The sequence below is a fragment of the Phoca vitulina genome, unplaced genomic scaffold (assembly GCF_004348235.1).
Source record: "Phoca vitulina isolate PV1807 unplaced genomic scaffold, GSC_HSeal_1.0 scaffold1, whole genome shotgun sequence".
Taxonomy (NCBI): domain Eukaryota; kingdom Metazoa; phylum Chordata; class Mammalia; order Carnivora; family Phocidae; genus Phoca; species Phoca vitulina.
In genome coordinates, this window is record NW_022589704.1 from 13,029,104 (window position 1) to 13,051,716 (window position 22,613).

General features: G+C 39.3%; 1 protein-coding gene across 5 annotated transcripts in view; it reads right to left on the reverse strand.

The window, feature by feature from the left end:
- Nucleotides 1-22,613, reverse strand: part of NYAP2 (neuronal tyrosine-phosphorylated phosphoinositide-3-kinase adaptor 2) — a 260,781-nt gene that overhangs the window by 36,621 nt on the left and 201,547 nt on the right. For 4 of the 5 annotated variants that reach the window (XM_032401087.1, XM_032401071.1, XM_032401080.1 and 1 more), the window contains one exon: nt 8,619-8,722. In XM_032401087.1, coding sequence (XP_032256978.1) covers nt 8,619-8,722 — 104 coding nt within the window. Of the gene's footprint in view, nt 1-697; nt 3,063-8,618; nt 8,723-22,613 lie in introns of those variants that run through there. The other variant, XM_032401102.1, reaches the window with a different exon arrangement.

Consider the following 22,613-nt stretch of genomic DNA (forward strand, 5'->3'; position numbering starts at 1 on the left):
CATTGGGATTTAAGTCTAGCAGTTAAATATTTTCAAATGCCTCCCCTCCCGGGGTCTCTATTATCTAATTGTTTAATAAAAATCGACACGGAATTGGAAACTTGAAAGATGAGTTTGAAAACACATGGAATAAACTGATGGGACATCCATGGATTTAAAATCTTCAGCTTTACTTTCCCGAATACGTCCATATTATCGCTAGTCTCAAACTAGAACACTCTTGGCATCTGAAGAATAAATGAGGCTACAAAGACTAAAAAATATAGAGAGATTGTCCATTGTCTCTGACTTTGCTCAAGAAATACAAAGTGGAGCCCCCTGACACCTCTGCATCGTGGTGAGGCTGGGCACATGTTCACTCCGCAAGCCAGAACATGGTTAAAATTCAGGCCTCGTTGTACATAACAATTTATAATGCGATATCCTGAATGCTTTTTCATTAAAAGGAAAAATAAGAATCAAAATACAGAACAGTCAGATCAATATGATGGGATAAAATATTATAATGGGCACGCTTGTGGATAAATGCATGTGCATCTAGGAGAACAAGGTGTTTAAAACTGTGGTCTGGGTGACTGGGTGGTTCAGTTGGTTAAGCATCTGCCTTCAGCTCAGGTCATGATCTCAGGGTCCTGGGATCCAGCTCCGCATCGGGCTCCTTGCTCAGCGAGGAGTCTGCTTCTCCCTCTGCCTCTGCCCCTCTCTCTCTCTGTGTCTCTCATGAATAAATAAAATCTTTAAAACAAAACAAAACAAAAATATTGTGGTCTGGGGAAGCTTTAAGTGTTGAAGTTGGCAACAAAATTATCCTGCCACTCTGCATCTTTGTCGTGACCCCAGCAGGTAATGTCTTCCCCTGCAGCCTAAACATTTTCCTTGGGGTTCATTCATACTTTCACTCAGACAGGAGAGTAAAGTAGTACAAAGGGGCAGGTGGCCTTTCTGAAACGATAGCCTTAGTTGGCTTCTACTCACTTGACTTCCAAGCCACACATGAGACCTATAAGGTAAGAAGAAATGCCAGATACAGACTCCTATTATATTGTATATAATCGAGTACCTAATTTCCTATTTGGGAAAGGAATAATGAATATAATCATACCAAGTGTACCGAGGAGGGGGCAGGAGAAACCAATCCATCTCAGATGCTGGCAATAAGGGGATGCACTGTCTAGAAAATTTAGAATCAGTAATAAAAGTGACTAAAAGTCTGTCTGCTTTCTGGTATCACCATGCACCAGCGGTTCTAAACAAGGTCAGTGATACAGGGTGGATGGGACCATTCCCTCCGTGCCCATCCCCTTCAGAACACCACTGATTAGAACAACTCTCTGACTTAGAATTTCCTAGCAAGCAGGGGAGTGAATTTTTGGAAGAAGGAAAAACTGTAAGGGAAAAGAGAAAGAATGAGTATTTTTCTAGCGGTTTCTGTCTGTCCATCCAAGACTTTCCCTACATGTTATCTCATTAATCCTCAACAAAAACCATCACCATCCAGGGCGGATAACACTGTGCCCATTTTACAGATAAGAAAACAGATGCTGAAGAGTTGAACAATGTATTCAAGGTCACACAGTTACTAAATGGTGGATTCAGGACTCTAAAAGAGGTCCTTCCTCCTCTAAGTAGCTGAGTAACTAAGATCACAGACTGACATTTACTGGGTACACAACTTGGACAAGGTACTTGAATACCTGTGGTGGTAATGTGGGATGATAAGAGTACCCACAGGCTAGAACTGTAGAGAACATAGCTGCCATGATGTAGAGAAGCTCTTGGCACAGTCCTGGACTATAATAATCACAGCAGAGATGACAATAAATGGCACGTGGTCTTTATGATGCAAACCTCATCTAAGAAATCCAAACAACTGTTGGCCTTTTTCATGGGTTAAAGAATGCTGGAGTATCTCCATAAGCTATTTCACACTTTTACCTGCAGGTCTGGTGGGTTAGGTTATCGACTCTGATGCTGAGGAGTAGGACGCATGCACGAATCAGGGACTACATCTGAGTCAGAGGGTGGACACTCTCACAGCCCGTGTGCCCCCATCCCCACCCCTTTGTGTCAACTGGTTCATAACTTCTTAGAGAACATCCTCTTGTTTGTTATACTCTGCTTCCTGCTCTAAGGGAATAAATGGCAAATTATTCTGGGGGATTGGATTGGCATAAGAGCACAAGGATAGGTTTATTTCGGTTCATTCTACTAGATAATGGTATTATTGAGAGACGGGTCATGAGACTACTGGTCTTTAAAAGGTGACTCCCAAATATTCTGATATATACAAAAGTTGAAATATACAAAAGTTAACACAGGATGCATAAATAATATGTCAAATTTCTTAGCTATACTGTAGTGTGTTGTAAAAAGCAATCTGAGTCTCTGCTCCTTGAATTCTTTGTATAGAAGTAGAAATCAAGTAATGCCAATATTTCATTACACATATTACTGGATTTGCCTATTATTTAAACACAAGCACAAAATTTTGCTTTTTCTTCAATTATGAAATTAATTATAGAGAGTGTCAATGGGTACTCAAGGCTAATATTTATATAAAGCAATCAGACAGGATTATTGAGAGCATACATAAGATAATGCTTTTTTGTTTTTGTTTTTTGGCACTTGCATTATTTTAATGTACTTTTGCCATAATACATGGCAATAGATCAATATAAACACTGACATTCTTACTTATAATATTAATTTATTCCACATTTCACAGGGCTAGCTCCAATCTTTTCAGTAAACATCATTATTATAACAATTATAATTTCCTTGTAACATAATCTTTGTTAACATAACACTTTATTTTACAATTTGAAGTTAGTACAGAGCAACCCCTCTCCAGGGTGATGATGTTGCATTGTAAACATAGCAGGGGTTTCCAAGTACCCTGTTGGGTTTTACATATTTGGAAATATATGTCAAGTCATTTTTAAATCTATTGTATGGCCTGAAGGAAGCTCTGTGGTGGGCAGCTATGTGTTAATGAAGCGAGTTCAGCATTGGCTGCTTGGCTGTGCGTTCTGTTTCTGCTTTTCCTCCATTTTCATCCTGCACTGTAATCATGAGCATATAATCCAATCAGCTGTGTCAAGTACAAATACAATGCAGAACACTCTCTTGGGTCAGGTCTCATAGGAGGAACTGGAATATTCACAGGGTCTTAACAACAACAACAAAAGTTTGTTCAACATTTGAGCAAGGGACGTTAGAGAAGGAGCCCTTCATCACGTTACGTTGGGATGGCATACACGTTCCCACCACCCCTCCTGTTCCCTCCCTTTCTAACACCGTTCTCTCCCATCCACCACAAAACTTCAGCTCCTAGACAGAAAGTACTTGAAAATGTATATACAACTGATCAGATGAAATCTCTTAATACATAGGTTCTAGGTCTACAAGACTTAAGACTAGAATAAAGTATGAACAGTCTTGGCAAAACAAGTTCTATCCATGCTAATGGTAGCATGGAAATCCCAAAGAGAAAACACTATTGAAACTTCTCAATTCATAAGGTTTGTTTTACTTTTTCTACTTGATCCTATGCATGGAAGGTGAGGTTAAATAAGAACATACCCTTTAAGGTTATATTATTCAGAGATGTAGGTAGGCATGGAGTGGATGAAAACAGAATTTCTCTCTATGTCCTTGTTTGAGCATTTATGTCAGTATACTCACTCTCCCTTTGTCTATCACCTTCCTTATGCTTTCTGGGCTCCTATAAGTTTTATGTATCTGGAAAACTAAATGAAAACCCAGAACTCACACAGATCCTGAGAAAGAGCAGTGGTCTTCTTAAAACTTTAAGACAAAGCATTACTGAGGCTATGGGACAAATCAACGCATCCCACTGCATTGGAGTTAGGAAACTAAGGAAAGGGATAAAATTAGATTGTGTGAGAAAAACATTTTTTCAAGGATCTATAGAGAGGGACATTTATCAGGAGAGAAATTCTGTCAGTCAGCTAAAGATCACTGAGTCTCACACAGTGTGCTGGCCGTTAGAGGTATGCCTCAGAATCGGGCACAGCCCTTGTCACAGAATCACATATACTGATCCCTAATCCCTAACTTTGAATGATTTACCTTCCTTTTTTCCAGGTATCTAAAAAACAATTTTTGACATCCAGGTACTGCCAGAACACACGCTGGACATGTGTTAAGCTTTGGACACCCCGACACGTTATTCCGTTATCTAGAGAAGCTGGCTGGATGCCTGCATGCACACATAGCTACGGCATCCATGGGAAAGGAGAACATGTTCCACTCTGCAGCCAGCTCGGGGTTGGCTCTCATTACGCCCCAGCAGGGTCATCAAACTGAAGGGGGATGTTAGGAGCTTGGAAAGAGGCCAGAGGGCTGGCACTGAAGGGAATAAACATTTGAGAAATCACCCTGAAAGGGCAAGTTGAAAGGAGCTGGGTGTGCTGGCCTGGCCAGCAGCCGGGGTGAGGCCTGTCCTAGGTAATGAGGAGGCATCTGTCCTGGCACGGAGGGCCTAGAAAACAAGAGATAATGGCTTTGGAGGCAACTGTGAGATTTCTAAAGAGATTTAGGTCTGTCAGCCTTCACAATATGTGGCCCAAGGAAATTACAGATAGCCTTTTCCTAACCCTTCCCCAAGATCAAAGATAATCAGAGATAATCCAGTTTCAAAGGATAAACTAGCCTCAGGGAGAAGGTGAAGTTTCATGTCAACGCTTAGGTCACCGTTATTGTGATGCGATTCTGTGATGTGATGTGATCACCGCTTTGTGATTCCCTGATTCCACATGGGGGTCTGCTATTTAACAAATGTGAAGTGTGTACATTCCTGAGTGAGTGGGAGCAAGTATGTACGTGTATGTGTGAGTATGTGAGAGCTTGTGTGTGTGAAGGAGCCTAAGTGTATGGAAATGGGGTGTTTAAGTGCGCGTGTGCCTACAGTGGAGGGTGCGTTGCTCATCTCCTTCCTTCCCTGAAAAACAAATACAAATACTCTTTGGGACATTTTTCCAAGGAAAGGTGGCACTTCTGTGTGGAGACACACCCTAGCTGCTCCATTCCTGAGAGAAAGCATGGCTTTCCCCTGGCCACGAGCATTAGCTGCTGTCCTATGGCCTGCTACGGCAAGACTACGGATGGTATCATCGCCAATGGAATGGACGTCACATTCCAAGAGGTAGGCTTGTTCCCAGCCAGATACAGAGGAACAACACGAACATCATTTTCTACTGTCTACAGAAGTGGTCACACCCTTTCTTCTGAACACATGGCTTTCTACTTGACTACAGAAGAAAAAAAGACAAAGTTACATGCACTCCAACTTCAATATGACTTCTATGCCGTTTTACTTTTATAACTAAGGAAAAGAAAATAGCATTTTCATAGTAGGAACAGAAATTCGGTTTAATTTCTAAAGACCTGCTTTAAGACAAATGCCAAAACATGTGGCCGCATTGCAATAAAATTCCAAGGAAATGTCTTGACCCATGTCTAATCTACTTATTCTGGAGTGAATTAGAAAGAAAAAAAAAATTGTTTTCATCTCTCCAAATTTCAAAGAATATTATACTCTAAATGCTTTACAACTCACTTCTTTCCTGAGCATTACATTTTCTTTTACATAGTTTGAACTTCCAGTCAGATAAGATTACACATTTCTACAAATCTTGTGTATGCTGTAGTTATCTGAGGCCCAAAGATTGCAAAACCAAGCAAATGTTATCTTGACCTTTTTTAATACAGAAATGCTCATGGTGGACAGTCACTGTTGGTCCTAGGCTCCTCTGTGGCTCAGTCAATAAAGACTGTCTCTAGACTCTTCAGGGGTGGGCAATCATTATTGGCCTAGGCTGGGGGTGGGGGCACTTGTGGACACTTCTATACTTCTCCGCTGGAGCAATGGCAGACACTTCCATATGCCCCTCTTGCAACACTACTTAGAAAGCTCCTACCAGGACATGTAAGGGTGAGTCAAAAACTTGGACCGAGGAAACGGAAAAGTGATAAGATATGAATAAACAATCAGAAGAAAACACAATTCCTTCTCTTTGAATGGTAATGCCCCTTAACGTGGCTGAAATGGCACAGACATCCTAAAGCCAAGTTCCTCAGCTGATAAGCACTGTTGGAATTATTTTAGGGATTTGTGATTGCTTTTGTTTGTTTTAAAGAAACATGTGGTTTTTCCATGATTTCCTAGTAAGAAGTGGATTCATCTCCTATTAAGCATTCTGTGTTTAAATAATTGCAGGGAATCCTTGTATCAGAAAAACTGCTTAAGAAGTGATGAGGGTGATTTTTTGATAATGTTAGGCAATATCGAGTCAGTGTATGAATATTCACTCTTAGAGTCAACGGGCAACACTGCCTTGGATTACCAAACAACGGGCAGTGTCATCCTGGTTGTTACTTAGAGACACATCTCAGTCAAGAGCCTGTGAATTAGGTGAGAAGAGGATCTTCAATAAGTAGCTACTGACTTTAGTTCAAAGTTAGGTCATAGGGGTACAAAGCAAGGGTCTTCTGAGCCATGCTTACCTCTTTAGTTCCAGAATATAGGGATAGGTGAATACTACAACTGGTCACAAGCCACAGAGGAGAGCCTCAGAGGTTCGCCTTCTAATTCAGAGCCCTGACAGTTCATCTACCCTATGGATGTGTGCCAGGATTTCTGTGGGTTTGTAGGGAAACTAACAGTGTGCAAGCAACATAAGGGGTTTTCTCATGTTACTATATTTCAAGAATAAAGAGTATCTCATCAGGTGAGCAAAGAGTTGATAATGCAAAGGCACAAACATTGTGTCTTGTTTTTATTCCAGAAGTTTACCCCAAGAACCTGCTTTCATTGAGAGTTAGAGGAGCTCAGGATGAAACAACTATAAAGATAATTAGGAAAAATGGAAAACAAGACAAAGAATAGAAAACCACTCTGTGATACTGAGGGTAAGGTAATAGCAAGATACATGTCTTTGGAAAATCGATTATGTGAATGCAATCTTCTGACAGTCAGCTAAATTTATTTCCTTTCTGTATCCAACTTTTTAAACTTTAAATATTGGTAAATGTAATATTTTTGAAATAGCTTTAAATCATCTAAAGTGGCAGTTTATCTTGGTGAGGTTAATTGTGTTATTAATCCATTGTCTTATCGTTTCTACTTTTTTGCCCAAAAAATGTTTGAGCTGGATACATTGAGTTATGGAAGCATTTAACATTTTAAATTAAGACACAAGGAATTCTAAATGACACTTGAGATATCCTTGAGAGAAGCTTCTCATCTCTCGTGTTTATAGATATCTCATATATTCATAAATCAAATCCTGTGCATATTTAAGCCAGACCAAAATACTAAAAAGCACATGTCTCCCATTAGAAAAAAAAAAAGCAATTATTCTGCTTAGTTATGTTTTTAAAATAGCTTGACATTTTAAATAATTGATGAATATGTAATTCGCTAATCAGTAACGGACAGTTCCCATGGAGGTACCATCGCTAGTTTTATAATTTACTATTTCAGAAGAGTTTTATGAATGCAAAGATTAAAGCCAGGAAGCGGAGAGAAATCACTCCAGGATGACATTATCCTATTAAACACCCACAATACTTAACAGTAACAACAATAAGCTTCACAAATTAAGTCGATGTACTGAATTTCTATTGGGTGAGATATAGAGAGACATTTATGTGTCATGATTTCTCCCCGTACTAAATTCCCCATAGACAACCATGTACCCAAATGAACATCAGAGCAACATTCTGTTCCTGTAAAGGATTAAATGATATTTTAGTTTATGCCTTTATTTCTTGTCTCTTTTCTCCAAGTGATAATAGAAGTCTTATTAACCATGCATGAACACTTACATTCTCTTTCTGAGAACATTTCTGATGTTGTTGGGATAAGAGAGGAAAGTCATTTATTTAAAGATTGCCTTATTAATCTACAGTTTTGGTAAATATCTAGATTATCTGGTTGGTCAATTTGTCTTTATGGCCTAAGAAAGAAGACTAGCTGCCATGTTCAATCCAGATGAATTGGTATAGGAATATTTATAAGGACATCGATATTCACAGTGTCTTACAATCATGCTCCAAGCTAAATAGAAATAAAAGCAAAATGGCCACAAATATTACAGTATAATAGGATAAGAGGTAAAAGGTATGTACAAATTCATTGACAACATCTGTGCAAGTGTTGTAGACAAAACATTTAAAAAGAAATCTACATAAAACAAAGTAGGTAAATTTATCAAATGTTGATAAATTTTCAGAGACAGTATAAAAGTACACAAGACATGGAAGAGAGAAAGAATTGTTAAAAAAATAACCGCTAAGCCAATACAGAGAGTACAAGTTTACTACATTAATATTACAGAATGATGGGAACCAGAGACAAAAAAACGATTTGGTAACAAACAGCAAAGAAAGTTTCACCAGTCACAGAGAAGAAAGACTTTCCTTTTCAGATGAGAACACAGACTGCCATGACTCACCCCCTCCACCCATACACACATAGAGAAATAAAAGCCAATGCAAAAGTTGTCTACAGCAACACACGACAGACAGAGGTGGAAGCGTTTGGCATGTTGCATCACAGGAAGTCAATCACGATTGGCTAACGATGATGGTACCTGGCTCTGTTGCAGGTCACTCGCTGGCCTGAGAGGAGTAACTGACGGAGGGGGCACACCTGATGTGGAGGCAGACCGGCCTAATTTGCAGCTTACTTTCGGTTCTGTGAACAGGGGAAAAAGGCAGAATATTAGCTGAGCAACGTCCGCAGTGATGAACAGCATTCAGACTCCCGTTTTGTTTCACTGCATGTTCTTTCAACCCCTCAAATACTTGTGAGGCTTGCTAGTAATTGACAGGTGATGGAACGATCTCATAACCATGGACTCTAAAATAAGTTTGACTTGCCGTCAGCTCCCAGAAATAAAGAACAAATCACAAAAGCACGGCCCTTGTTCCCTTGGACATTTTACCTCATTTAGGGTTAGTTTCTATAGCCCCATTCAGGGAAAAAGCAAGTGACATGATCACTTTGGGTACTTTCTTTTCAGCTTTGATCCATAGGTCTATGTCCTGAAATGTCCTCTCCACCTTCTCCAAAACTTCCCCTCCCTCCTTTCCTCCCTCCCTCCCTCCCTTTCTCCTATTTTTTTTTCTAATTTTGAAATCTATATCACTATGCTTGTCCTGAATACTTTTATCATGTATCAAGCCCTCCACCTTGTTCAAAACTTCAGAGCATTTCTCTGATTTCATCTCCATTCGCTTTCAATTTTATAACCACTTTCTAAGACTCTTGCCATTTTTCATAATAATAGTATTTTTCCAAATTATAAAGGCATTCCCCTAACTCTTCTTCTATTTCAGGAACCCAAATGAGCTGTCCAGGGCATGGACAGGATACTCTGGAGATGAGAATTTAGGGATGGAAAGAGTTCCCTTCATCCAACAAGGTACAGTAAGGATGTTAATTTTCATATATATTTGAAGATATTTGATAAGAAAGAGGGAAAAAAGTCATACAATAAAAAATTGACACCTGTGCTTTTGTCACAAATTTTAATTTTAACTGTTACTTTTTGAGTGTCGGGTATATTCCAGCTTCTATCTGGGCTACATTTAAATTATTTCTAATTCTAAGGTTACTCTATAGAGTTACAGAGTTAGATATAAAGGTTGCCTCTATATGTGTGTGTGTGTGTGTGTGTGTGTGTGTGTGAGAGAGAGAGAGAGAGAGAAACCTCCCTGCTGATCCCCATAACCTCTCTGCTCAAAACTAACTTGGACATGGGGCGCCTGGGTGGCTCAGTTGGTTAAGCATCTGAGTTCGGCTCAGGACATGATCTCAGGGTCCTGGGATTGAGCCCTGCATTGAGTTCTGCACTCGGCGGGGAGTCCGCTTGTCCCTCTGTCCCTCCCCCAACTCGTGTTCTCTCTCTAATAAAGAAATAAATAAAATTTAAAAAAGACTAACTTGAACACAATGGGCTGAGCTTCCTAGATTACTTTGAAGCCCTCCACCTTGTTCAAAATTTTCCAATTACTCCATATTTCATATGATAAAAACTTCAAACTCACTTGACTAATTTTCAGAGGACTTCTGTGATCTAGCTTCATCTGATCAGATTCACTCTGTTTCCACTGTTCTGCTCTCCAAAAAAACATGCAACTGTCTCCTCTCTCAGTTTCTGCATTCAGTCCTGCTTCTGTGCTTCACCTCAGGGTGTGCCCTTGTGTGGACTTTCACCAGACTAAGTCTTACCCATTTCAGAAGACAAGCGAGTCCCTCCTACTGTCAAGCGTCCTGATTCTCTTCCAAGACTACCTTACCACTTACACAGTGTTTGCTGTGGCTTTGAGCATTTATGTTGGCGGGGACCACATAGTCAGTGTACAATTAATATGTACTTTTCTTCCGCTGAAGACACTCAATTTAACCTAGAAAAGGTCAATGCAACTCCTAAAAATAAACGAAGGCAATGAAAGTAACGCAGAATATATTTTAAGGCCTGAGTTCAAAGCCTAGCTCTCCTACTTATGAAGGCAGTGATTCTCACTCAAAGGTCTGTGACCTTCTAGGGTCCATTTCAGAGGAGGCATGAGGTTTGGAAACTCTCCTTTCCTTAGTTTTATGCAGATGATTTTAGTATCTACTCACCCACTTTATTTATTTATTTATTTATTTATTTATTTATTTATTCATTCATTCATTCATTTATTTTTTAGGTAGGCTCCACACTCAGTGTGGGGCTTGAACTCATGACCCTGAGATCAAGAGTCACATGCTCCACCGACTAAGCCAGCCAGGCATCCCTACTCACCCACTCTTGAAAGGTGTTTAAATATAACAGTATCATACAATGACAAACTATCACTGTAACTTAGAAATTAAGCTCATTCCCCAGGAAGCATAAATCCTTGCATACCTTAGCAAATCATCTTTTCTTATATAAAATAACAGGTAAAGCATCCATCAGAGTCCTGGTTTGACATGTTTTATAATGAGGCCGATGTTTCCATATATCCTTTTACTGTGGTAGCACATTTAGTCACATGGAGTCAGAAAAGTCAGTATTTTTTCTTAGGAAAGGATGGCAAATACTATTTCTTTACTTAAGGTCCTTTTCAAGTTTATGTTAAAGAGATTATCTGACGAGTGACACAACTGAAGGCCTTTTACATTATCCGATGTACCTAGGGATTAATTTCTCCTGCTAGGTTTCCAGTCAAATTTTGACTTAACCAGCCTCTTTCAAACATAGACACTTATATCTCTAATGAACAGACTGAGATGTACCAAAATCCACGCAAACTCCCCATTTCATCATGCCCTGGAAAGGCCTTGCCTTACCCCCACTGGACATCAATCTAGAGCGTGTCCCAGCTCATCAAGCCCCCTTGGGTATGGCAATATAAGCCGTTAAATCCCCATTACACACAGCAGTTTAAGCTACTAGCCAACTACCCTGTGGGCTAGCTCTAAAGTTGAGGTGATCCCAACATCACCCCTATGGGTTATAATTCTACCTACAGCAGCAGACTAACACTATGACCATAAGTTCATTATGGACACATGCTTACACAGGCAAACACACACACACACACACACACTGCATAACATTGCTGCTTAATACTGTCATGTTTTTAAACAATTTTTGAATATAATTTTTAAAATTGTGAGGTTTGGGTTGATCTCTCTCTCACTCATTTTGCCTCTTCTTTCAGTTTTATATGGTCCTTAAACCCATTTCAAATTTATTATGGTATTTATGCGACTAAGTTGGTGAAACAAGTCTTTATGACGTTGCATCCGCCAAGGTTCCTTTGACCAAAAGAATTATCTAAAGAAGTCCCAAAAATCCTAGAAAAGATTCTGATTATAACCAAGCCTCACAGAGATTCTTTCGGGCTGTGACATAGATGTTAAATTGTCCAGCTCACTCAACCTTGGAAATATACTGTGCTTTGAGCCTTAAACAGGGAAGCTTAGGAGCCAAGACACTAAACCAATAAGTTCTCATCCTGAATTTTGCTAATATAAAAATTGCCAAGGTTTTTTTTTGGGGGGGTCAAAAACAATGGACATGTGCCTCAAAAAAGACCTAAGGTAGAACTCTTCCCCCAAGAAAATTCATTCCATTCCATTAAGAGATTAATGCTGTACTAAAAGGCACCTGTTATTCCTACATCCAAAACCTTTTGCTTTGTAAACTCTATCAATCATCATCTAGAAGTAACAGTTGACGTTGTTTATGAAATTTCCATGAAGATCAAGTGTAAAGAGAATAAGAAGGAATAAGAAAAAGGTGGTAGATTAAGAAAGAAAATCAGAGGGGAAAAGGAAGAACAGAAAAAGAAATGGGGGAGCAGGAAGGGAGGGAGTGAGGAAAGAGAAAGAGAAAGAGAAAGAGAATGAGAGAAAGAAAAGAAAAGAAGAGAAAAGAAAAGAAAGAAACACTAATTTTAATTTTTTGGAATAAACCATTATCAAGATATTATCATGGGATGTTTCCAGAGTAATAACTCATGATCATCTTAAAGTTTTTATTAAATAAATACCCAGTGGACTGTGTGACTTAATATTTCTTTCTTTTTATTCTTAGTGGATACAACTTATCACTGTTTTGGTTTGGTTTGTTTTAAAGATAGTCATTTCTCAATCATTTCTCATCTTCCCTTTGAGGTGAATTGGATTTCTCTTCAAAATCATGTCCTTGGTATTGTTACAGGATCATCTCCAAGGCATGCACTGTTACTGTATCAGAGTTCTCTTTGCTTTCAGAAAGCAAAAACAAATGACTCTTCTCAACCTCCGCATCTATACAGCAATAGGAGATTAGTGCATTTTCACCAAAGAAAACACTTTCATCTAGCATCAAAGAAATAAAACTAGTCAAATTCAGAGACATATCTTTCCTCTGTCTTGTTTTTTTTTTTCCTAATACACAATATTTTTTCTGTAGTAGCAAAGACATATTGTGATTTCCCCAAGTCAGTCATGTTGCTGGAAGTTTCTAATCAATGACTTAAGGCTACCTGGGAGTCACAAGCCTTTTAAAAATACACCAAAGTGTGCTTATTACAAACTCTACTTTCATTTCTAGGGAAGGCATTTTTTTTTGGAAATAACACAAATGCTATTTGAGATCAACTGGTGTCTAAGTAATAGGGGCAGTTTTGCTGGGGCTATGTTAAAACCTTCATGGATCCCACTTTGTTTTAAAGCTTCTGTCGTACATCATAGTAAACATGTAAGACGCCCTGGAATCCCACATTAAATGTAATTAGTCCTGTATATAATTTGAATGCATTTTTATAATTTTGCTTCAGAAATTATTGGACTGTGAATGATCCAATTGATTTATGACTGGTTATGATTTTTAGACAGTAATCAAGCACACTCAGGAATTCTTGCAGTATTACACCATCTAATCTAGAAATTGTTTTCTGATGTAATATAATTATTTTAATACTAAATTTAACAATTGATTAAGTGGACCTAATGTCACATTTTGTAGTGATTTAATTAAATATTCATTAATGTTAAATTTGGCAGTTTCTTTTGGAGTTTTGGTGCTACTATTTATTTTTAATATCCAATATTTTTGTAGGTCCCTGAGAAACTCATAGGCTTCAGCATTGTCAGCATGACGCTGAAAAGAGAAAACAAGTCTAATCGTTGTTGTGATCATTTTGTGACCACAGAAAGAAAATCGGCAGGCTGCAAAAATCTACCCTGGGAGTAGATATTCTCTCCCCAGCTTTCCTCTGAATGAGACTTGTGTAGCTTTGAATGAGTCCCAGTATCCCATAGTCATGAACCAAGGTCCTGGTGTTATCTGAAGGGCCAGAGAGTAAAACTATTGATGCTGGACTAATTGGTAGTTCTTCTTGGAAATACTGGAATTCTGGTGAAGATTTAAAATCCAAAGACAAGTGAGGTGGAAACATGATAGGTAGAGTTTATGATCCAATGGTGGACATAGAATGACAAGATTTGTTGTATAGAGGAGAAAGAGGGTTGCACGCAGGTAGAGTTAGGCATGCCCCTTGTATTCCTTCTAAATACCTGAAGAACTGAGATTTTCCTTACCACCTTCCACTTTCTTATAGAGACAGAATATAAACTGTACTGTCTATTGCCCTAGATACTGCAATGCATGGTTGGTTTCTTACGTGGCAGCACAGCACTGTGTAGCATTAACAGTTTGGGGTTTTCTTTTGACAGCCTCTTTTATTTTAATATATAATTCCTGAAACACCCTTAGGATCTTCATCACTTTAGCCAAATATGAAAAGGTGCTTTTATCTTCAAAAATACTTCATCTCACATTAAAATAAAATTATAGTATGTGTGTATAAAGCAATATATTTTATCTATTTAACAAGGAACATATGCCCCTTAAAATCATTACATAAATAAAATCCATCTACCAAGATATAAATTCAAAAAGACATATCATGATTTGTATCAAGATCAAATGTATATTACCATGGGGATAGAAATTTCACTTTGTGTTATAGCATCAAAAATAGAATAAACAAGCAAGCAAAAATAGAATAAAATCCTTTCATCACTGATATTAGGAATGAAAACATGACAAAAATAATTTAACCTGTTTTTAAAATGTTATCTTTCACTTCTAAATAATAAAATAAAAGGGAATAAAAGCAAGTTTAAATTTTATACATCACCCACCTTATTAATGTAAAAACTCTTTATTCCTAACAAATGAAAATCATAACAGGACGCAATACCAATGACATCTTCTCTTTATACCATTGGTTTTTGTGGTTTATTTAAGAGCAAGCATCTTGGGACAAAATTTGGTCCAATATAATTTGTATGCTCCTTATATCAGGTTCTGCTTCAATGGCCATGGACCTATGCTTCTGTCTTGATCCACTGTCTGTTGTAAACATAAACGAAGCAGTATGTGTCAAGGAACAAGGCTTATCTAAGAGCATGCATGGTCAAGTCCACCATGGTAGGGAACTTCAATGTGATCTCCAGTAAGGGCCATGTTTTCTCACTCTATAGCAGGGCTGGAGAGCTCTAAGATCCTGTAAGGAGGTGGTGACATGAGGTCAAAACTATTTCAAAGAAGTACTAAGTAAGATGTTATTTCCTGGGGCGCCTGGGTGGCTCAGTTGGTTAAGCGACTGCCTTCGGCTCAGGTCATGATCCTGGAGTCCCCGGGATCGAGTCCCGCATCGGGCTCCCTGCTGAGCAGGGAGCCTGCTTCTCCCTCTGACCCTCCCCCCCTCATGCTCTCTCTATCTCATTCTCTCTCTCAAATAAATAAATAAAATCTTTAAAAAAAAAAAAAAAAAGATGTTATTTCCTTTTCCCACTGTGTTGACAAATCACTGAAAGTCTAAAAACAATGCTGGATAAATCTGCTGTTACCTTAGCACATCAAAGCAACGGCGCCAAACTGTACTAGTAATCATGTATTTTTCACTGCCACACAGACTTGAATATTTGGCAGATATTTTCTCAAAAATGAATGAAGTAAGTCTATTGTTTTAAGGAAGACAACTGACAGAATTTGTGGACAATGATAAATCTGAGCTTTCAAGCAAGAATTAAAATTTTGAAAAACTTGTATGCACTACTGTGAGCTTGACAGCATCCTAATACTTAAAGACTTTTCTTATGAGATCAGTGGTAATATTAATTAAAGTGCTGTATTGATTTTTATAATGAAATGTGTCAACATATGGAAGATTTGCATGACTTTGTGAACCGATACTTTCTAAAAGCATGATGTTATAAATCATGCATGGATAAAAGATCCATTTAAAGTGCAAGATAGACCAATGGATTTTAATGCAACAGAGCACGATGAGTTTATCGATATGTACTTAACCCTTATGAAACTGCTATCCGTTGAGTTTGGGTAGGATATTAAAGAAGGATATACACAACTGTATGAAAAGGCTATTAAAATATTCCTCTTTTTTTCAGTTACAGATCTGTATAAAGCCAGATTTTCTTCATATATTTTAACCAAAGCAACATATCACAACAGATTGAATCCAAAGCAGATATAGGAATCTATGCTCTATTAAGTCAGACATTAAAGAGATTTGCAAACATGTAAAACAATTTCAATCTCTTCACCATTTGTTATAATTTCAGAAATATGGTTATTTTTTGTGAAAAAATGTTATTTATGCTAACATATAATGGATTTATTATTTTTAATGAATAATTTTTTAATTCTCAATTTTAATTTTAATATGATAAATATTGATATACTTAACCCATATGTTAGACTTAACTTCTAGCTCCAGGAAAGCTCTTCGGGATTCTCAGTAAGTTTTAAGAACAAAAGGGGTCCTGAGACTAAAGAGTTTGAGAGCAGTCCCTTTATATAAGACTCTGAATGCCCAAACAGTTCCTTTAAAAGGTAACTTTTTATACAATTAATATGCCATTGGAGTATTTAAAAAACAAAAAAATGAAACAGAAAATACTACGTTGAAGCACAAAAAAAAAAAAAAAAAAAACGGGAAAACCTTGGAAACTTCAGGGGATTTGGGAGCAACAAGTTTTAAAATGCTGCCATGGGGGGCGCCTGGGTGGCTCAGTCGTTAAGCGTCTGCCTTCGGCTCAGGTCATGATACCAGGGTCCTGGGATCGAGCCCCGCATCGGGCTCCCTGCTCGGCGGGAAGCCTGCTTCTCCCTCTCCCACTCCCCCTGCTTGTGTTCCCTCTCTCGCTGTATCTCTCTCTGTCAAATAAATAAATAAAATCTTAAATAAATAAATAAATAAATAAAATAAAATGCTGCCATAGGAAAGTCTCTATGGCAACGTCCAAGAAACACTATTACCTGCCCGTGAGACCTGAGGAAAGCCATCCAAATTCTCAGGGCACCTTTTCATCATTTATAATAAGAAGCAGGCTCCAGGGTTCACTCATTGCTTCTTTGACGTTCAAAATGAAATCTGTTGGAATAATTGAAATGCCCTCAAAAATACCCTTGATTGATCGTGAGCTTAGTTTACTAAGGTCACTGCTGTTACTCCTCCTTTCTGAACTATTTTCTGTATTTTATTTTTGTAACAATGTTGTTAGGATTATGCATAACTCAAGTCAGTCATTGGCTAAAATTTTCTAAAATTGTTGGTAAAAGTTTTGGTAGCAAATGGTTAAACAGTACAAAAATATTTTAAAATTAAATTTAGGAGAGGTAATGATCATCTGCCATTTTCACTTGTCAAGAATCCATCTACTCTTATTTTTCTGGAATAGCAGTTTGAATCTCCTTTGGAGAACATAACCAGTAATCTCAGTTCTCACGGTTCCATAGGAGGAGTTTCCCCAACTGCGGCTCCAGAAGTGACCATGTGATTCACGTCCATCCAATCAATCATTCTATCCCCTCGGCCTCACTGATTGGCTCAGGGGTGCACATGGGGTACAAGCTGGTCAATGAGAGCTGCCTAAAACTTTTGCTGGAGTTCTTGGAAAGGAGTTAAACATTTGGATCAGGGCTGCTAAGCTCTCCTCACTTAGCGGCTGAAAGATCGTGGACAATTAGCTTGAGCTCTGTAAGCTTCAGTTTGTTCATAGGTAAAATGGGAGAAACGACGTATCCACTTCATGAAATTATTTTAAGAATTAAATAAGATAAATGTAAATTTCCCTGCAGCAGCCAGCATGTCCTAAGATCTCAAGAAATGCTCGCTATTTGTATTATTGAAAGGCAAATCTGACCATTCAGCTCCTCTGCTCATAATATAAGGAAGTCTAAACCGCCTTCTCACCATGGTCCACATGACTCAGCTTACATAACCAGCCTGCCACACTGCCTTAGGTTCTCCTAAAGCCACGTGCCTTCTCTTACTCTAAGATTTTGATCATGCCACTCCACTCCGCTTGGTGCACCTGTGCCTTTCCCCTTCCTTCCCTTTCTTCCTACACTAAACCGTAGGCTCTGTGAAGACAGGGGCCATGTCTAGCTCATTCCCCGATATATCTCCCCTGAGTAACATTACTGACCCCTGGTAAGGACTCATAAATTATTTATTGAATGAATCAGTTTAAACCATGTTTTAAAGAATGATGGGGTGCCTGGGTGGCTCAGCCAGTTAAGCATCTGCCTTCGGCTCAGGTCATGATCCCGGGGTCCTGGGAGGGAGCCTTGCATTGGGCTCCCTGCTCAGCAGAGATTTGGCTTCTCCCTTTGCCTCTGCCACCCACCGCCCCCCCCCCCCATCGTGCTCTCTCTCAAATAAATAAAATTTTAAAAAATGAAGCCAGTGTAAAAGATGAATTATTTGTGCATTTCTCATTAATAAAAAAGCATATTCTTCCATTCTTTCACTTTTTCCAAGTTTCCAGCAAAAAGGCAAAAATACATTGACCAGACTTCAACGGAATTTCACATTAACAAAATTAAGGAAGGGAAAAATGTAGTGCCTGTTTTGGACAGCAGGTGGGAGTGCTTTGATTTGATATGTGCTGTGGTAGGCTGACAAAGCTTCCAGAACTAGTCTCTGTAAATGCCCAGCGTAAGTCAGACGGCACCTTCTCCTTTGTACTGTCTACTAAGGCTTTTCACAGGAACGGGGCATCATTTGTGGATACCGTTGGTGCAGCATACACACAGGACTTTTGCAGAGAAAGCCAACTACGAAAAACTGGGAAGCAATGTCAGGGAGGACTCCTCTGAGAAAGGGCACAGGGTGGAGCCAGGCTCCCTGCAGGGAAAGCTACAAGGAACAGGCGCTGGAGTCAACACTCGGGCCAGCGCATTGTCACTGTGGTTCTCAAACAGGACTAATCTATTGTGAGGCAAGTAGGTGAAGGTACCTTCTGGGCTATCTGAATGGTTTATGCCTGGTTAACTAGTTTTCCCCAAGAGAACCAGGGAGTACCCAGAAATTCAGAATTTCTCTAATAAGAATGAAATTACTATCAAGTTCTATTTTTTCTCACCAGTCTTCAGGGTATCTGGATAGTATACAACATCATGGTCTATGTACATACTTAGCAGAAATCCAGGTTAAGGGACTGTGCGTGTGTGTGTACTCACACATAGAGTTATACATAGTATAGGATAATGAGTTAGCTGACTCTGCAAATTGGATCACATAAGACCCAAGCTTAAAAGCTGTAAGTGGCTTTACACACACACACACACACACACACACACACACACACACCAATTAGTATCACCAAATCCCTTGACTTCATACTGCTCCCATAACTTTAACCAACCATCTTGATAGAAAAAAATAAGAAAAAGAATATAAATGGTTTAGAGAAAACCCAGCAAACTACTGTGAAACCGAGTCCAGTATCCTGTCTTACTGGATTGGGGCAAGAATGCTCTCACGCCGTATACAATCAATCCCATCAGGGGCAGGTAGAAGCTCTTTGGAGGCAGAAGTCATCTGTCATCTCCCCACACTGGGCTGTTCAAACAGGTGTTCTCACTGGGAGAATTTTGCTGAATGAGTAAATGATGGAACTAAAGAAAAACAAGCACACATAATGTTGCTGCATTTTTTTTTGGTGGGGGGAGTGTGACATGCTGGCTCAGATGATTGAGAATGAATTTTTATTTTTATTTTTTTTTAAAGATTTTGTTTATTTATTTGACAGAGACATAGCGAGAGAGGGAACACAGGCAGGGGGAGTGTGAGAGGGAGAAGCAGGTTTCCCGCTGAGCAGGGAGCCCGACGCAGGGGCTCGATCCCAGGACCCTGGGATCATGACCTGAGCCGAAGGCAGATGCTTAACGACTGAGCCACCCAGGCGCCCCAAGAATGAATTTTTAGATAGATCAAAACAATCAGTTATAAACACCTCTCACTTAGTTATGGGAACAGAGGAATTTCACGGACTAGAGAGCAGAGAAAACATTTCTTCTTTGGATTTATGAGGCAGGTTATTTGGGGCAGCGTATTTATCTTCATAATTCTGTTTCCCTTGGTTTAGGATAATGATACATTAGCTGACTTGGTAAATCTGATCACACAATCTCCAAGTTTACAATCCATAAATGGCTTCCTGTCTTCCTTAGGTAAGACCAGAATCAGTGATGTGGCCAGCCGGGCCTCGCCCTCGTCAGGTCCTCAGCTTCCTCTCACCACACTGCCTTGCTCTCGCTCCTAATCCACCTGACCCCTCCACTCCCATGTCACCCAGATAATGTGTAACACACTCAGGAGGAAGTGTGGTGTTTTTCTCATTGGCTTTGGTTACAGATTGTAACTGCATTTTTAACTTTTATTGTTAATGGCAATTTCCCCCACTGGCACATGTTCAATGCTTGATAACTTTATATTGAGAAAATTAGCTGAATAAATGAAGGGATGAATATATTAATGAATTCACGAGCATGGAGGTAGAAAGAGGGAGACCCAGCCTAATTAAATCATGGGAAGAGAGCTGTACTAAGGGTCAGAAGCCTGAAATCCACTTCTTGATTTGAATCTGCCACATACCAATGCGTCTGGACAATTTACCTGATTTCTCTTGAGCTTCAGTTTGGTCACCTAAATAATCAGATCATAACACCGGGCCATAGATGTACAGGTTTTTGTGACGATCAAATAAGATAGCACTTATAAAAGTATTTTAAGAGCTAAGACATGGCATATAAATATAAGGCATTATTTTATTTTATTTTTTAAGGATTTATTTATTTATTTGAAAGAGACAGAGAGAGAGCGTGCACATGTGTGCATGAGTGGGAGAGGGGCAGAGGGAGAGAGAGAAAGAGAGAGAATCTCCCGCCAACTCCCTGCTAAGCATGGAGCCTGATATGGGGTTTAATCCCATGACCCTGAGATCATGACCTGAGCCAAAATCACGATTCGGAGGCTCAACCAACTGAGCCACTCAGGCTCCCCAACATAAGGCATTATTTTAAATGGGTCACAAATGATCCATAAAAGTGATAAACTTAAATTCCATAATTCAGCTTATATATAATTTGCAATAATCTTAGAGCACACTTTGTAATTATATCAAGTTCTGTTTTTTTTAACTTGTATACTTAAATATTAACTAGAACACAGAGGAACTCAGATACAATCAGAAAGCAACGTTCTTTTCTCCCCACAAACCAGTTCCAACCTGCTGTGGGGTGGTGGGCAGTTGTTTCTTGCCTTTTGGATAAGCCCTAGGCCAACTCCCAGAACTTTCCTTTTCATTTTGATAATTAAAAATTTTTCAGTTTCTTCAAGTAAAAAAAAAAAAAAAAAAGTCTTATTGGAATAATAATTCAAATGCCTAGTTTTTTACGTTAATTACAAATTTGAATTTTGTTTCAAGGAACTTCTCTCCTGGCCCATTTAGCCCTGTTCCTGGCACACAGGAGACCACCTTTCTCTCTACCTCATCTCCGGGTGTTTACCCCTAACTTGCCCTTAACTTGGTCCCCACCATGTCTGCCTTCAAAGGGGCTGAGATAAGAGGAAGGGGTTGAGGTGAGGGGGTAGGGAAGGTGTTCACTGACACCAGCATGAGCTGATATTTCTCACTCTTTGGTTATAGGGATGGAAAGAGAAGTGAACACCTTTCTTCTTGGGGTGGACCTGGAAGGCCCCCCCTTGACTGGCTATCTCTCCCGTGTGATCCCCTTGCTGTCTGCCCTCCAGACATCCTGTCAGAGGCACCTTGAGCTATGTCCTACAGAGTCCCTGCCACTCTGGGCAGTCACATGACTGAAGCCACCCCCAGGTTGCTCTCTGTGGCCTAATATGGTCCATAGGAAATACAATTTATGCACATCTTTGACACACCATCAGTGGCCAGAGAGTGACTTGCCAGGCAGCTTTCTGCTCTGTGGTGATAGGCCATTCAGCTAACCTTTTGCATTTTTATTTTACTGTGTCTCCTCAATGACTGGAAGCCAGTAGCGAGATTTCCAAGTAGTCCCATTCGTTTCCCTCCCTTGATTATCACTGGGAAGTTTTCTATCAAAGATGGAGACTCTTTCTTTTCTCTCTCTCTCTCTCTCTCTCTCTCTCACACACACACACACACACACACACACACACACAGTGTCTAGCCTCTCAACCTGAAACCACTTTTCCTAGGCTAGAGATGAGAGGTCACTTAAGGACAACAGAATTCATTTTGATAACTTCTTTTGCCAATTCTGCTTCTGTGGTCTAGCTTTCTGCCTTGCAATGTGAGAGTAATTACCTCGTATCATTTTTAATTATCCTTCCGCATGTTATACCCTGTTTATTTGCCTTCAAACCCTGTAAAGACACATTCTGGCTATTTAAAATGGTTAACTCACCCCACGTTCCCCTTTTCTGGCTGTTTCTCAAAGCTGTATCACTAGTATCAGGAGAAATACAAACACAACAATTTCTCTGGTGATCACAAATTCTAGCAGGCAGAAGTCACAGTTTTCCACAGAGAAATAAAAGTGGGCTGTTGGGGATATGACTTACATTGCTCTCCGAAGGCTCTCCAAATGAGAATTCTGTTATGTGTTTACTACGAGAATTAGAAAAGAGAGCGTTAAACTCTAGAGTGGAAAATACTGTGCAGAACCTAGCAACGGGATCTGGCCGGTGTTCCCGGAGGAAATAACCATGCACCCAATTATAACTGAGAAGGAGAGCAGATGTGG